This window comes from Diabrotica virgifera, chromosome 10 (genome assembly GCF_917563875.1).
Source record: "Diabrotica virgifera virgifera chromosome 10, PGI_DIABVI_V3a".
Taxonomy (NCBI): Eukaryota; Metazoa; Arthropoda; class Insecta; order Coleoptera; family Chrysomelidae; genus Diabrotica; species Diabrotica virgifera.
In genome coordinates this window covers 133110612-133129001 of record NC_065452.1, presented here as the reverse complement: position 1 = coordinate 133129001, position 18390 = coordinate 133110612, and the positions used below count along the sequence as shown (strand labels likewise).

Genomic DNA, 18390 nt, shown 5'->3' with positions numbered 1-18390 from the left:
AGCAGGTGATGGAATCGAAAAGATATGGTAAAAGAAGGAAACAGAGGCCAAGGAAGAGATGGATCGATCAGATTATAGAAATTGGACAGGAACAAGGAAAAAAACATCAACAAATGAAAGAGTTAGCAAAGGACCGCAAGAAATGGAAGAGATGGATAGAATATGAATAAAACCTCCGACGCTCCTGAGGGGCATAAGGGGTTTCGAGAAAGAAGAAGAAGAAGAAGAAGAAGAAGAAGACTCGATTTCTTTGCGGATTCCTGTTCAAAAATGTCCCCTTTAAACAAATCAGAAGGGTGCCGGGTGAAACAATCTTTTAAGGAAATTCAGAATTACTTTTTTGCCTCGAAAAATGTATTTTTAGGTTTCTTGGGTAATTATAAACAATAAAGGTTTCTTGTCATATTTCTGAAAAGTTGATAGTTTTCGAGTTATAAGCGATTTAAAATCTGAAAAATGCGAAAATATGCATTTGCCATGCTTGAAAACTCTAAGTTTTAACAAAATGACAGATCTTTTTTATTTTAGATGACCCAAAAATGCTAAAAACATATTTTCGCGGGCAAAAAAGGTGATGTTTTGAATTTGTTAAAAAAATATTAAACAATTTCTACCCAAAAATTTCGCCCGGCACCCTTCTGATTTGTTTATAGGGGATATTTTTTAACAAGAATCCACAAAGAAACCGAATCAGAACAGTCAGACACAGGCAGCACAAATCCGGACCCCGGAAGTGTCATAGGTTTTTGAAACGGACCCTCAGGGAAACTAATTGGTGACCCCTGATCTAGCATACTGTCATCATTTATGTGATCACTGCAACATAAAGCACCCTTTCCTACAAAAATCTCTCGTTTCATGTAGATATCTACTCTAGCTTTTAATGACAAACGTTCAAGATTTCTAGCTCTATCACATACAAAACATTAAAATAGTTAATAGTAGAACAACAGTTCGACAAAAACTAACCATTTGGCGGAACGTAACGACCCTTTATAATAATTACTAGTTTACAATAATAATTACCAGATAAAGTTGACTAGTGACAAAAACTTTTGATTCTTTCTAAAGCAAACGATTTGCCTAATTTTCTTTTAATTCGTCGATAATGTTAAAACACAGTAGAATGCAATTTAAGTCGTAATTCAATAGTGTTAATTAAATAAAATTCTTGATGGATTCGACCGTTACTTGATGGAAGTTCATTTTATCTAACAATAAAAAACTGAAAACGTTTGTTTTCTATACTTCCACAAAATTTATTATATCTAAGTGACTACAGCTGTTTCGGCGGAGTGCCTTTCTCAAGTAATTGTACACATTGTAAACTATATTACTTGAGAAAGGCACTCCGCCGAAACAGCTGTAGTCACTTAGATATAATAAATTTTGTGGAAGTATAGAAAACAAACGTTTTCAGTTTTTTATTGTTAAATAAAATTCTGTTAAATTCTCATTAGTGCGTTAAATACCCTTGTTTTACGGTGCGTCACTGGAAGTGCGTTGTCATTTATGATTTACAAGGTAAGAGGCTTAATAATCTTAGAAGATTTATGAACTCCCGATAATTTGGATATCTTAAAATATTTTTTCTCTCTAACTTATGTACCTACCCATTTGATTTCAGATTAATTTATATCAATTCCTGCTCTTATTACTGAAAATTCAGAGTTGGCGCAATGATAATAAGTGACCGTTACATTGAAACGAATCTATTCATGTAAGTTTTATTGAATTTGAGTGACATTATATTTTCCATAAGATGTGTGCGATGTCCTTTTACCAAATTTCGAAATCCAATTCCATGCCGAAAATTTCAAATTTTACATGACAAAAAAATGTGAGTTTTTTAAAAATCGTGGAAGAAATGGAAATGAGCTAAGGCTGTGGGAATTATTTTGTAATTATTTGCTTAAATCTATTGCTCACTCTACCTTGAAAGTTCAAAACATGGGCTATTATCTGTATACGTCCATGCAAAGCTTTTGACATATTACGAATTTTAGCTTTGCTATGAAAACGCAGAACACAGGTTTTTGACATAGCTTTTGAAACAGGTTTTTGAAATGTTGTTTGCATTAATTGAAACTGATAACTAAATATTTTTCGGTATTAATAAAAAATATTACTACCATACGCCGAACAAATAGTTGGTGACTACCAGTGTGATTTCAGACCTGGAAGATCGATTGTCGATCAAATATTTACTATTAGACAAATGCTTGAAAGGATTGGGAGTATAATCAAGACGTACATCAGGTCTTTATAGATTCCAAACAGGCTTATGATTAAATTAATCATCCAACACTATATGGAATACAATTTTTACGTACGCCCAGCTCGGCCATACGCCCAGCTCGACCAAAATGGCCGAGCTGGATGTACCCAAGAAATTAATTGCGGTAAGTTAATTACAAGGAGAAGTACTGATCATGGACATCGGATACCAAGATCCGGCAGAGGAAGACAAATAGATAAGTATACCTCGTCTAATTTACTTACCGTTGCACGTCATCCGCGCCATAGCCTGTGACACGATACCAACACGAAATATCTAGGCGGTAGGTGTGTTCCCCTTTAGAATCATTTTGATTCTAAAAAAGAACACACCCACCGCCTAAATATTTCCTGTTGGTATCGCGTCACAGGCTATGGCGCGGATGACGTGCAACGGTAAGTAAATTAGACGAGGTATACAAGGCTTCCTCGGTCGTAAACCTGCGAAACCCTTGTAATAAGAAAAAGACAACCATAAAAATTGCTACGTGGAATGTGAGGAGCTTATTCTCTTCGGGAAAATTAGATAACGCCGTGTTGGAAATGGATCGTTTGGGTATAGACATATTAGGCATAAGCGATACACAATGGCCAGGAAATGGAAAATGCCCCACAACTAATCATGGTATGTTTTATTATGCCGGAAGTGACACCACAACCCATCGATACGGAGTTGGAGTCATCATCTCAAAAAAAATGGAAAGATGCTGTAGCAAATTTTACTCCATTCTCAGAGCGCGTGATGTTAATACAACTGAAAGATAAGAAGAACATAATAAACATCATACAAGTGTACGCTCCTACAGCAGACAAAGACGAAGAGGAAATAGAACAATTCTATAATAACTTAGAAGAGGTGATGAGAACAACAAAGAGACAACACATTAACATAGTAATGGGCGATCTGAACGCCAAGGTAGGTCAGGGTAAAGTTGGAGAAAATGTCGGTGAATACGGCTTAGGTAATAGAAATGAAAGGGGTGATCGTTTAGTTCAGTTTTGTCAAAGCGAAGATTTAATAATAACTAATACATTCTTTAAATTACCCCCAAGGCGACTGTATACGTGGACGTCACCTCAACACACACAAGAAAAAGTAATCAGAAACCAAATAGATTACATAATGGTGACAAAAAGATACCGTAATGCCGTGAAATCTACTAAAACTTACCCTGGAACTGATATCGGTTCGGATCATAATCCAGTAGTATCTGTGTTAGAAGCTAGACCAAAGAAAATGAGAAAAACCATCATCCCAACATTAGACTTAAGTCAGCTTAAAAGTGAACACCGACGACAAACAATGCGCGAAGAAATCAACACCGACCTCAGTGTAGCAGAAAACCAAATCCGCAGAACAGACAACATAGATAAAAAACTGAAGTATATAAACACTATAATAAGAACTACGGGAAAGAAACACCTAACAAAATCTCCAAAGAAACATAAGGTGTGGATGACACCAGACATACTAGAACTAATGGATGAAAGACGCAAATTGAAGAATAATTCAGAAAAATACAGAGAGGTTGATAAGAACATAAAGCAAATAATAAAGAAGGCCAAAGAATCATGGATTAAAGAACAATGTGTAGAAATGGAAGACTATGAAAGAAAGTATGACACATTCAATATACATAAAAAAGTAAAAGAACTTACAGGAACCCAAAGAAGACATCAAATAAGTTTGCTTAAGGACAAAGACGGAAATATTATTGTAGACTTAACAGAAAAAATTAATAGATGGAGTGAATACATAAGAGAATTGTTTGAGGACAACAGAAATAACATTGACAAGGTAAATGGTGAAACGGGACCTGAAATCCTAAAATGTGAAGTAGAAATGGCACTTAGAAATTCCAAAACTGGAAAGGCAAATGGACCCGATGAGGTTCCTACTGAATTACTAAAGCTCTTGAATGATGAATCAATAGGTATAATATTGCACTTATTTAACACAGTATACAATACTGGTATTATACCTCAAGAGTGGCTGCTGTCTACATTCGTTACATTGCCAAAGAAATCCAATACAAAAGAATGTTCAGTACATCGAACAATATCTTTAATGAGCCATCTACTAAAGATATTTCTAAAAATCATCCACAAGCGAGTTTATCAAAAGTTGGAGTCAGATATTAGTAATACACAGATGGGGTTCAGAAAAGGACTAGGTACTCGAGAAGCTCTCTTCGGTTTGAATGTTCTTACACAAAGATGCCTAGACGTTAGTCAAGAAGTACATGCATGTTTTACCGATTTTGAAAAAGCGTTTGACAGAGTACGCCACGATAGGCTAAGAGACATTCTTGAAAGAAAAGACATAGATAATAAAGATCTGCGAATAATTCTCAACTTATATTGGAATCAGAAAGCTAACATCAAAATAGAAAACGAGATATCAAAAGCAATAGAAATACGTAGAGGAGTAAGACAGGGATGCATTTTGTCACCACTGCTATTTAATGTATATAGTGAAAGCATCTGTCAGGAAGCCCTTTTGCAAGCAAATGAAGGAATCGTAATCAATGGAGAGGTTGTAAATAATATTCGATACGCAGACGACACTGTACTAGCTGCAAGAACAGTAGAAGAATTACAACGATTACTTATATATCAATCGGTTTTAAAACGTCTTGCGACGTTGTCCGATGCCTAATTTCCATGACACTCTATCATCCCATTGGCCCTCTCTAAGATCTCTTGCGCTCATCGCCTTCGTTACTCCCTCTCTCCAAGATTTCTTGGGTCTTCCTCTCTTTCTGCGGTTTGGTGGTACCCATTGCATAATTATTTTAGGGAGTCTTGAGTTATCCATCCTCTGGACGTGTCCGTACCATATCAGCTGTTTTCTTTCTATGTCTGTTGTTAGAGAGCCGTCAACCCCCATTCGCTGTCTTATCTCATCATTACGTATTCTCTCTCTGCGTGACACTCCTACTGATCTTCTAAAAGCGTCCATTTCTACTGCCTCCAGTTTTCTTCTGTTGTTTTCGGTTATCCGCCAAGTTTCTGCTCCGTACAATAGACTGCTTTTAATAAGAGATTCGTAGATATTGTGTTTTCTTCTTTTTCCTATTTCATGATTCCACAGTACGCTGTTTAGACAACCTATTGTTTTTCTGGATTGTCTACGATTACTTACAAACATAAATATTGCTTGCAACAATTATCGCATAAACATTAATATCAAAAAAACCAAGTATATGGTCTTCAGTAAAATCATGACACAACCAGCACATATTAGTATAAACGGCATTCAAATTGAAAAAGTATCAAGTTATAAATACTTGGGAACTTTAATAAACGAAACTGGAGACCAAAACAATGAAATAAAAAGACGTATCGAAATTGCCAGGGCCACCTTCATAAAGATGAGAAAATTCTTCTGCAACAGAGATATAAGCATCCCTCTACGATTGAGAATGCTAAGTGGCTACGTATTTAACACGCTATTATACGGTGTAGAGGCCTGGACTCTCAAACAGAACAACATAAAAAATATTGAAAGTTTCGAGATGTGGTGCTACCGTCGAATGCTGAAGATAAGTTGGGTTGAAAGAATCACAAATCTTGAAGTAATACGAAGGATAGGAAGAGACCCAGAAATTTTATTAACGATAAAACGAAGAAAACTCGAGTATTTGGGTCACCTGATGAGAGGTCATAAATACGCATTACTTCAAAATATAATGCAAGGAAAAATAGAAGGAAAACGGAATCCAGGCCGTAGAAGAATGTCGTGGATGCGGAATTTGAGAGAGTGGTTTGGCTGCACCACTAATGAACTTTTTAGGTCAGCTGTAAACAAAGTCAGGGTAGCCTTGATGATTTCCAATCTCCGATAGGAGTGGCACAAGAAGAAGAAGAAGAATTACAAGTTACAATTACTGCGGCAAGTTACAATTACAATTAACAGTTGTAAATCGTGAGATACAAGATTTTCAAACTAAAGCCACCAAAATGTCATTTTCGAAAAAAAAAAATGAGTTACGAGGTTTTCACACTAAGCCATCGAAATATTTCTTGGGGATTTTTTGTCCGGGATTTTTTGTGGGGATATTTTGTCCAACAAAAAAATTTGTGCGGATTATTTGTCCGCACAAATTTGTTGTATTTATTTTTGTGGGGATATTTTGTTCAACAAAAAAATTTGTGCGGATTATTTGTCCGGGATGTTTTGTGGGGATTATTTGTCCGGGATGTTTTGTGGGGATTTTTTGTCCAGGGATAATTTGTGGGGATTTTTGTCCGGGATTATTTGTCCGGGGACTTTTTGTCTTAGCTTCGATAAAATAAAGAAAATACATCATCATCATCATCATCATCATAAGTGGCTTGATAATCCGTTGTGGATCTTGGCCTGCTCACAAAGAAATCTTTAGGTCTTCTTCCACATCAACAATCCATCTTCTTCGTGGTCGTCCTCTACTTCTTGTGCCCTCTGGTTTTGAAAATGGTAACCTCTTCGTGATTCTATTATTAGTTAGATGCACTAATTGTGTAGATTGTATATTTCAAAGCGATCATTTGGCCTTGTAGTCCTCTTAGTGTATTTGTGATCTGACATCCTAGCAATGTGTCCAGCGCATCTAAGTCTCTGCACTTTAACGATTTTCACAATAACTGGATCGGTGTATAACTGATATAGTTCAAAGTTGTATCTTCGACGCCATAGCCCATTTTCATTAACATCCTCCAAAAATCTTTCTAAGAATTTTTCTACCAAAAATACCAAGAAATCTTTCATCATTTTGAGATAAGGTCCACAAATAATCTTTTTGATACCTCCAAAAGTAAACCAATGATTATAGAAGAAAAATATGAAAACTACATACCTACATCGCAAAGGAAAGAGGTACTGTTTACAACAAGCCAGCCTAATTAGAAGTGTTTTAAAACTAAATGGAATGTATGATGAGTGATGAGGCAAATATTGTAATATTTCTATTTTTTCTTACCCATGGGTCTTGACTGCATAGGTATTTGGGTAGGGGGTTGATGAGGCCCCATTTGCCCCCCATTCATTGGACTGCTCATGTTGTAGTGCTGGTTCATCTGACTTAACATTGGCGAGCCTCCGTTCATGCTGGGATTCATTGGCGTCAAGGTGCCATTCATCGGATTGCTCATTTGTGATACCATAGGACTACCCATCGGATTCGACAGCTGCACTGGCATCTGCGTTGGCATGGCAGTCTGCATACCCCCTGGAGCCATCTGAGTCTGCATTGGTGATGGTCCAAACGAACTACGCATCGCTATAAGAAATGAATATATTTTCCTATTATTTTCTATTTTTTTTTGCATAATTTAACATTTATCAGCACATGGGGCTAAATGATACAACTGTAAGATAAAAGATTGGAATACCAGGCCAAAAGTATATGAGGGAAATATCATACTCGGATAATTGTGTGTTAAACTAGGGAAACAAAATATTTACAATGCAGATTATACAGGGTGTAACAAAAAAGTAGGTCATAAATTAAATCACATATTTTGGGACCAAAATAGTTCAATTCAACCTAACTTACCTTAGTACAAATGTGCACATAAAAAAGTTACAGCCCTTTGAAGTTACAAAATGAAAATCGATTTTTTCCAATATATCGAAAACTATTAGAGATTTTTTTATTGAAAATGGACATGTAGCACTATTATGGCAGGGACATCTTTAAAAAAAATTGCAGTGAAAATTGTGAACCCTATAAAAATTTTATGGGGGTTTTGTTCCCTTAAACCCCCCAAATATTTGTGTACTGTTTCAATTAAATTATTATTGTGGTACAATTAGTTAAACATAATGTTTTTAAAACTTTTTTGCCTCTTAGTATTTTTCAGTCAACTTTTAAAAAATTACAGTAAAATCCTTTATAAAAGGTATATTTATTAAAATTCCCTAAGACAGCTACATCACAAAAGCAGAACTAAGTTAACTAGGTTAAGTAAGATTATAGAGACCTAATAATATGTAAATTTATTTATAATTTGATTTTCCCCTCTGTGGCTCAGTGGTAAGAGAGCCTAGCTTTGAATCCAAGGGTTGTGAGTTCAAATCTCAGCTGGGAAGGATATGTTTCATTTATTAAAAATTAATAAAGGAAACTAGTTTCTATCCTTCTGGGATCGGTACTCACCGGAGGGACCGCAGACTTTCAGAAACAATTAGTGTCTCTTTATAAAGACAATGAAGTCGACTTTACTAAATAATAAGACACACACATTACACTATATGATTGCGAAATCAACAGTACCATGCAAATGGCCATTAGTTGTTGAGACATTAACACATTCGCTCCCACTGATGCCAATAGGCATTTTGTGCTGCTGATGCCTTTCATAACCTGTGGAATTAAATAAAGTTCTTTTTGTAATGGCTCTATAGAAAGTGGCAATACTCAATATAAGTGGCAGCTAATGTGTTAAGCTAAATAAAAAAAAATTACATTTTGTTAGGTACTCAGAAATTTTGAAACATTTAAAAAAGAAGGTGCATCTCGATAAAAAATGGCTTATCGAAAATGTACTTAAGAGGCAAAAAAGTTTTAAAAACATTGTCTTTAACTAATGGTACAACAATAATAATTTAGTTGGAAAGTACAAATATTCCAGAGGGTTTAAAATGGGCACCCCATACAATTTTTATGGGGTGCTCAAATTTCACTTTTATTTTTTTTTAAGATGTTCCTGCCATCAGAAAGCCACATGTCCATTTTCAAGATAAAATTCATTTCAATATATTAGAAAAAATGGATTTTCATTTTGTAACTTCAAAGAGCTGTAACTTTTTGTATGTGCACATTTGTACTAAGGTAAGTTAGGTTCAGATTTTTTCGGTTTCAGAATATGTGATTTATTTTATCTATCAAGGGACAAGCCCAGTTACAATTGAGGGGGTTAGAAAGTTAGAAGTAAAAGGGTTTAAGTGCACTTTTCTAAAAATATGCTCGAAATACAAATTCGCATACTTAAATGATATTATAACTTGGTCTTGGTGGTAAAAGGATTCAAGCATATTTCGCCCTACAGTCGCCATTACATTTAATTTAATAAAAAAAATTGCATTTTGTATTGGTAGTAAACAGGTTTAAGAGCACTTGAACCATTTTACCACAAAACTATTTTTAATATTCTTTAAAAACAAGTATGTAGTAATAAACGGGTTTAAGTGCGCTTGAATCATTTTACCACAAAACTATTTTTAGTATTCTGTAAAAACCTCATACAGGATTAATTTCAAGTAAATAAATATTAGATTTGTACTGAATTTTGAAGACTAATTATGTAAAAGTATTAGGCAACGTGCAAGTTGTGTTTACACTGTGGATACAAGCTGGGATAAAAATGATTAGTAATAGTTAAAATCTACACTTGAACCGTTTTACCAGTAACATTTATCAACACATCACAAATAATCTATGGTTACAATACAAAAGGTTATCTGACTATGACTATATATTATGTTGAATTGCTTAATAAAATTACCTATACTACATTTACAATCAAGATACAGTAGAAATAAACAAACCAAGGCACGTTAAATGCTACTAGGAGCACTCCCGAATCATAATTTACAATGTATAAACTTTGGAAATTATGATTTAGGATATACAATGTACAGTAGAACCTCCGTTATCAGGGGTAATGACGGGTTTGGGGGTGCACGGATAATCGAAAACACTGGATAACGGAAATACATTATTTTATTGACTTAATGTGATGGATAAGAAGGATAATTAAAAAAATGTATCCGAAAAATCACTTTTATTAAAAAACAAATGTTTTTTCACATATGTATGTAGTTAAATGTGTATATTAAATTATGGTATGTATGTATATTGTATAAAACACTTAAAAAAATAAATACATAAATAAAAAATTACAAAAACTTTGCTTTTTGTCAACCCGGTTAATAGAGCCCCGGATAATGGGGGTCCTACTGTATATACATTGTCAATTATGATTCGGGAGTGCTCCTAGTAGCATATAACGTGTCTTGGTTTGTTTATTTCTACTGCATCTTGATTGTAAATTTAGTATAGTAATTACTCAAGCCAAGAGTACACAAAACCTGAAGCAGAAATGAGTCGAAGGTTGCAAAGAATCTATGGGTGCGTTCGGACGACCACAGCGGCTGGACAGCTGAGCCAGCAGTAGCTGTCAGACGTTACCGCTGGAAGCCAGCCGCTGAGAGATTTACTAAGCTTTCCCTATCACGGCTGGATGCAACCACTCAGCCGATTTCTGCTGGCAGCCAGCCGCTATGGTCGTCCGAACGCACCCTATGTTATCATATTGATTGGCTAGTCTGGTAGTTGTTAAATCCATAGTTAGTGCCATGTATAGGGTAATGAAAACTAGCTGTAGATCGGGTAGGGCTAGATGGAAGATGTATATTAATTTTATTGAACAAAGAAGAAGCAGCAGCTCTACCATGCAGAATATTGTAAATAGTAATAAGATCTCTCTTCTTATGACGCATACTGCCGTGCTTAACAAAAACGCTGTATCTGCAGAGACATCACATATGAGTAAAATCGATTTTAGTTTAAGAATTCGTATACATTTACACAGGATACGGCATAAAACGCGGTGTGTTTATTGTGTTTTTGCTTAACTTATGTCATGTTTAGTAAGCAAATAAGATAGATATGTACATTTGGGTTAGAAAAAAGTAAAAATTTCATTTTTTCAGATTTTTGCAGATACTGCGTTTTTGCTAAGCACAGCAGCATAGAAATGGGTGGCTTATTTAAAACAAGTAAATCTGCATCATTCTAGTTGTACAAAATGTTTAATTTGAAAGTAGTCTGTTTTTGAAATTTATGTTCAACATGATAGAAGGTCTCAATATGCACACCATAAAAAGGTGAACATACACAGGATGCAGACTGGAGATGGGGACGGACAAGAGAGCAATAAAGAGTTTTTAGCAGTAATCCCAGTAAAATCATGTGTGCTTCTTTTGATAAAGACAAGAATCTGAAATGCCTTGTTGACTACATTATTTAAGTGATTGGAAAGTTGTTGAGTTGCATCCAAAGTGACACCTAGATCCTTGATGAAAGGTACATTATCTAGGCAATGCAGGCCAATCTTATATTCAAATTTGATTGGGGATCTGGATCGAGAAAACGTAATAGCTTTACATTTAGATGGATTCCGACTCATCGCATTTCTTGTAGACCAATCCAACAAGTTGATTAGCTCATATTGAATTTATAACCTACCTTTTTGTTGCACCCTGTATATATTTTAATAATTGTATTACAAAATAACTTACCCGTAGGCTGAGGGTTATTCAAATTTTGCATAAAATGATGTGGAGGAGCTGCCATTATTATATTCAGAAGAAATAATTGTTATTAATAGTTCTCACTATTTCTGGCTTCACATCTAAATATCTAGAAACTCCATAGAATAATACTACTCCAACGCAACCATATATAATTAATAATTCTATACTTTCCTGTTCACGATTAATAGTATTTATTTCTGTGGCTAGTGTTTCAGCCAAAACAAATACTGAATTAAGATCTATCATTTAGGATGATTTTGTATTTCGAAATGGGGTTTAAAAATTGCTTAAACGTCGGAATTTCAATTATTTTCACTTATAAATTGTTATAATTTGAAAATAGCAATTGTTAGTATCTTGATAAAACATATATTATTTATTATTTGTCTATTAATAACAAACAAATTACAAATTTAATAAACAAATAACAGGACCTGGGGATCTGTCATCTGTCATCTGCCAAAGACACGCTCTGACGTTCATACCGCATGCGCTTCCAAAATTGGACTTCCTGTAAATAAAAATGCAGTGTTGTCACTTTTACCAGTTTTCCCTATTAATTTACAGTACAATTCCAATATGAGGTGATTGATGTTAATAGTAATCATTAATCCTATGTAATTTTCTAATTCTGAAATGTTTCATAAATTTGTATTTGTATTTTTTAATCGTTTTGTCCTATCACGTAAGTGATCTATCAGGATTAATAAATTATTATTATTATAAATATATTATTCAACAATTCAACTTGTTAATTTCCCCAAAAAGACCAAATGCATGGTTATAACAGCAAATCTAATCAGATGTAAATTAAAGCTGGAGGGTCAGATAATATAACAACTTATGGAGTTTTAAGACGTGTACATTAATAACATACCTAAGGTATGCTGATGATACTGTGATTCTAGCGAGTAGCATGGAGGAACTGAGTTGCCAAATGAGTAAGATACAAAAAACAAGTGCACAATAAGGACGCAAACTAAACATCACAAAAACCAAATGGATGTTAGTCAGCAAAAGCCAATAACGACCAAGACAACTACTGATATTAGACAATCAAAGAATTGAACACGTGGATTCGTCCATCTACTTAGGAACAACAGTTAATTGGGGCCATGAGAGCCAGAATGGCCTAACTGAGTTTAACATTACTTTACATAATCAAACAAAATGATCAGAAGCTATCAATGTCTAAAATTGGAAAGAAATCCTTTGTAAAAGGTATAAATTTTTTTTATTAAAATCCCTTAACCCGCCGTTACACGCGTCTCCTATTGTGGCGTGGTTGCACGCGTATGAGCGTCGCCCTCACCTACATAAGTTCGACTTATTTCGAGGAAGAATGAATGTCAACATGTATAAATATAAAATGGGTTGTAATCACATATTATAGAAAGTCTCGTAAACCAATTTTTTTTATTAATTTAACAAAACAAAAGTAAAAATAATATACATAGATCAAAAGCAAGTTTTCTTAATTTTCAATTTCAGCAAGCCACTGAAAAAATTAACGTTCTTTACGCGAATTCATTTTACTAAAAATACAAATTAAAATTAACATCTGTTCTGAAGCTATTTCTTTGTGGTATTTATGTAATTAACTATTAATATTTTGTATTTTGATAACGACGTCCGAGGTGGAATTCGAAACGTCAATAAAATCAATTTTTCAAGTTAAATTGTGGCTTATTTCCCAATTAGAATAGGTAAATTTAAAAATAGGTTCTTAACCAGTGGCGCACCTAAAATTTTCCTCTGGGGGAGGGGGGTTTAGCTTGGGCACCGAAAGTTTTTTGTATTATTTGTGAAAGACAAGTTACATTTTCCTACTTTCTTTTATATAGGGTGTCCCAAAAGTAGTGGAACGGTCGAATATTTCGCGAACTAAACATCGGATCGAAAAACTAAAAAATACGTGTTCAATCATTTTCAAACATCTATCCAATGACACCAAACACCAACCCCCACTACACCCCCTGAAGGTGGGGTGGAGGTAACTTTAAAATCTCAAATGGAAACCCCTAGTTTTTTTTTGCAGATTTGGATTCGTTACGTAAAAGTAAGCAACTTTTATTCAAGACATTTTTTTGAACTGTAGATGGCGCTATAATTGGGAGAAACGATTTATCCTGATACCATAGGTAAATTATAGAAACGGTCTAATATCTCGAGAAATACACTTCCAAATGAGAAAACAAAAAACAGGTTTTTAATATTTTTTGAAAACCTATCGATAAACACCAAAAATAACCCTCCAACCCACCCCCTGGAGACGGGGTGGGGGTAAATTTAAAATCTTAAATAGCAACCACCACTTTTTATTGCAGATTCGAATTCGTCATGAAAAATTAAGCAACATTTATTCGAAACATTTTTTAAAATTGCTGATAGATGGCGCTAATAAATCGTATTTTTCCAATTAAAGCGCCATCTATCAACAATTCTAAAAATGTTTCGAATAAATGTTGCTAAGTTTTTCATGACGAATCCGAATCTGTAATAAAAAGTGGGGGTTGCTATTTAAAATTTTAAAGTAACCCCCCACCCCATCTCCAGGGGGTGGGTTGGAGGGTCATGTTTAGTGTTATTCGATAGGTTTTCGAAAAGTATTAAAAACCTTTTTTTTGGTTTCTTATTTGGAAGTGTATTTCTCGAGATATTAGACCGTTTATATAATTTACCTATGGTATCAGGATAAATCGTTTTTCTCAATTATAGCGCCATCTATCCACAGTTCGGAAAAATGTCTTGAATAAAAGTTGCTTACTTTTACGTAACGAATCCAAATCTGCAAGAAAAACTAGGAGATTCTATTTGAGATTTTAAAGTTACCCTCCACCCCACCTCCAGGGGGTGTAGTGGGGGTTGGTGTTTGGTGTCATTGGATAGATTTTTGAAAATGATTGAACACGTATTTTTTAGTTTTTCGAGCCGATGTTTAGTTCGCGAAATATTCGACCGTTCCACTACTTTTGGGACACCCTGTATATATTTCTATATGCTCTGGGTGGGATTTTAACCCCCAAACCCCCCGCTCGGTGTGCCACTGTTCCTAACCTAATCCAAACCATAATATTTTAATTAAACCTACCTAAATATTAAATAAAAACTAAAAGTTTCTTTGAGATAACAGAAACGTGATTTCACCGTGATTGCACGCGCAGTGAGGAATTCCCTCACTTGAAGAGGGATGTCTCTTCTTTCAACTATCACACAGCACACTGACCGCCTGAAATATTCTATAACTTTTTCATACCCTCTCATGAACCATGCTAAAGGCATTCCTGGGTGCTTAAGGTTATCGTATTAGTTTACACAATTTCATTGGTTATTAACAAATATGGTGAGGGATTCCCTCATAGCGCGTGTAATGGTGGGTTAAAAGGGCTACATCACAGAAAAACGTTTTCGATTTTTATAAAAAAATCATCATCAGTGTTCGATAAACTGGATGCTAGCTGAGCCACAAAAGAAAAATATCCGGGTAAAAACCCTTTACATATAATATAGATGCCTTAAAAGTGCATACTTCAATAAAAATCCACTGTGATGGTCACACGGCAACCAGGATAATGCCCTAAGGTAATGTATTGAGATTTCCCAACACGTGGGATCCAAATTAAGTTGTTTACATTTCAATGACTTAATGGCAATTAAGTAATTGCCATTAAGTCAATTTAGTAATTGTATGTTGACCAATAATGATTCTTGGTCAACATAAAATTACTAAAACGATCGGACATTGTTAGCTTCTGATTATTTTCTTTGATTATGTAAAGTAATGTTAAAATCAGTTAGGCCACTCTGGCTCTCAATTCAAGTTGATATTAAGCGAAGGAAGTATATGTATAAGAATAGAAAAAGCAAAAGCGTCGTTCACTAGCATGAATCAAATTTTCACCTCCTCACAGCTTCACTCTACCTCTCAAAATCCTACTTCTGAAGGGAATGGAGGCGTGGACAATGACCGCAACATTAATAAAAAAAGTAGAGGCCTTCGAAATGTGGGCTTACCGACGTATATTACTATATCCTGGACCGAGCACGTGACTAATAAGGAGGTACTACGCCGGATATGTAAAGAAAGAGAGATAGGAATAACTATAACGAAAAGAAAGTTGGAATACTTGGGTCAGGTTATGAGGCACAATAAATATAAAGTACCAGGGCCGCCGCTAAGGTGTTGGCCGCCCGTGTGCAACTTAATATTTGCCGCCCCCCTTTCAACACTTTAGACGTTTCAACATAGGTATTTTACTAGTATTTAAAGAAATGTGCAGGAGACCGTAACGCGTATATGTAAAAAAAAGTTATTATTATTATGTCAACAATAATATACAAAAAGGCAATCTTGCACTAATACCTACATGCGTAAGTTTTGTTTACAAGACTACTTACAATATTCGGCATGCTTAATTGTCTACTAATATATTTAAATATATAGGCCTGGATACCGCGTACCAAAAAAAGTTGATTAATAGCTGAAAATTTGTTAATAGCTTAATGGTGTCTAGTCGGACAAACTTTTGATGTATGGGGACACTGGAACAGGGGAAGTTTTAATTGTGGAACAGGTTAAAAATTTGGTCAGACTACGAAAACGTTCCAATATGATATAACTTCCAATTGATTTGTTACCATTGCCATTTCATTAAACTCTCATGCAAAAATCAGACTGGTGTCTATCATCAACTGGGCATTATAATGAGTGGAACACGAAGAACATGTCAAATGTTCAAAACGACAGGAAGCATGTTGGTTAGTAATAGCAGCCTGATTTTTGCATGAGAGTTTAATAAAAGGGTAACAAATCAATTGGATGTTCTGCCCGAGTCCGACGAAATACATGGGACGTTTTCGTAATCTGACGTTCCAAATTTTTAAACTGTTCCACAATTAAAATTTCCCCTGTTCCAGTGCTCCCGTACATCAAAGTTTGCCCGACCAGACACCGTTAAGCTATTAACAAATTTTCAGTTTGCTATTAATCAACTTTTTTTTCGTACGCGGGATCCAGGCCTATTTGAAATACAGTAGTGTGCAAAAGAAACGGGCACACTACTATATGTATATTACAAACAAAATCGTTTATCAAAAGCGTGTCTAAAATCATCAACTTCTCAACTTAGACTGAACTATAACCCATCTATAACCATACATTAGCATAAAGGAACAGTATTATAACAGAGCAACCATCGAGTAATAAAAATGATTTTTTTAAACCATCGAGCAATAAAAAAGACTTTTTTTTTATTACTCAATGAGAGCAACTTAACAAGCACTTATCTAAATTCTCGGAAAGTATCCTATTGTCGTATCGTACTCTCAAATCATAAATGTTCAGAATTTGAAAAAATCGCATATGAACCACGCAGATAAAAATATCAATGTCCGAAAGCCGCCAACCACTTTGAATTAAAAAGCATTCCCGGCAGGAGTGTCAGGAGCGTCATTTGAAATTTTGATTGGGAGGGGGGCACGCATAATATATACAATAAATTATATATGATGTAATGATGAAAATTTATGTATTTTTTGTAAATTTCAGTCATTTTCAGAGTCAGGTGGGAGCAAATGCCCCCCCGACCCTATCAAATGACGCCCCTGAGGGGTGTAGTCGCAAATTAAGCACTACCGGGACGCTATGACTTTGTGATGTTACTTGTCAGTACAGTGGTCAATTTTCCGCGGGGTTTGAGGAACCCAAAAAAGCAGTACCGGAACGGCGTTCCGGCTCCACTACACCCCTGATTCCCGGAACTACTTTATGACTACAGCTGCAAAAGGGCAGTTCATATAATAAATAACATCTTCTGGCATTTTTGTTTAGATTGTTTGGAATATTAGAGTTTATAAAAATATCTGAATCATTACTATTTAATTTTTTGAATTTATTTTCGTTTTAAAAAGGTATTATCATCAGTGGCCTGCTTTTGGCCGCCCCTATAATCGGCCGCCCGTGTACGATGCACACTTCGCACATATGGTAGCGGCGTCCCTGTAAAGTACTATAGTTAATCCTTCAAGAGAAAATAGACAGCAGAAGGAATCCAGGGAGGAGGTGACACTCGTGGCTCCAAAACTTGCGGCAATGGTTCGGATTGCCATCTGCCGTAAACAAAGTCAGAATAGCCATGTTAATTGCCAACGTTCAGAACGGACAAGGCACACAAAGAAAATGAAGTTTAAATAACTAGGCATCACACTATTTATCTACGGAAATCTCGAAACAGAAGTGGAAGATCAAGTGAATAAAGCAAACAGAGCCGCAGGTTTCCTGAATGAAACAATAATTTCATATTATGAAGAAATAAAAATATTGGAAAAGAAGTGAAAGGCAGAATTTACAAAAAAAAATTTGATCAACTGCTTGAGGAGGGAAATGCGGAACAACGTCCAAGAGGACGACAACCAGAACCTACTACCTACTATCATTGACGTGCTGGTCTTAATTTTGTATACCTAGAGCTAATAGACCTATGTATTATTGTGTATCATTTTATCAATCAAAGATAGAATAAAATTTTTATTTTTTTTATAACGCGGGCACATAAATTTGATACACCCTGTATATTGATTTGTAACTATTTATTAGAAGTTAGCTTTTACGCAGTGGGTTTATCCTTAATGAGTTTTTCCCTGAAGAATTAAAGACATTTGTAAATAAGGTGAAGTGAAAAGACAATTTATTTCGGATTATAATTTTAAAAAGATTGTTTGTTACGGGAAAGGCAAAAGCCACAGGTAATTAGTTTTTAGAAAAATAAGGTAGAGAAGTTTGGAATTTTAAGTCCTTTTGTTTAAGCCCAAAG

General features: G+C 35.0%; 1 protein-coding gene across 1 annotated transcript in view; it reads right to left on the bottom strand.

Annotated features, from left to right (window-relative positions):
* The window catches only part of LOC126893413 (mediator of RNA polymerase II transcription subunit 30-like), a 44115-nt gene extending 32094 nt beyond the window's left edge, over nucleotides 1-12021 (bottom strand). Inside the window, exons 1-2 of the mRNA XM_050663563.1 lie at nucleotides 11564-12021; nucleotides 7239-7538 (exon numbers count right to left, since the gene is read on the bottom strand). Coding sequence (XP_050519520.1) covers nucleotides 7239-7538; nucleotides 11564-11618 — 355 coding nt within the window. The 5' untranslated portion in view covers nucleotides 11619-12021. The remainder of the gene's footprint in view (nucleotides 1-7238; nucleotides 7539-11563) is intronic.
* Nucleotides 12022-18390: the final 6369 nt, after the last annotated feature.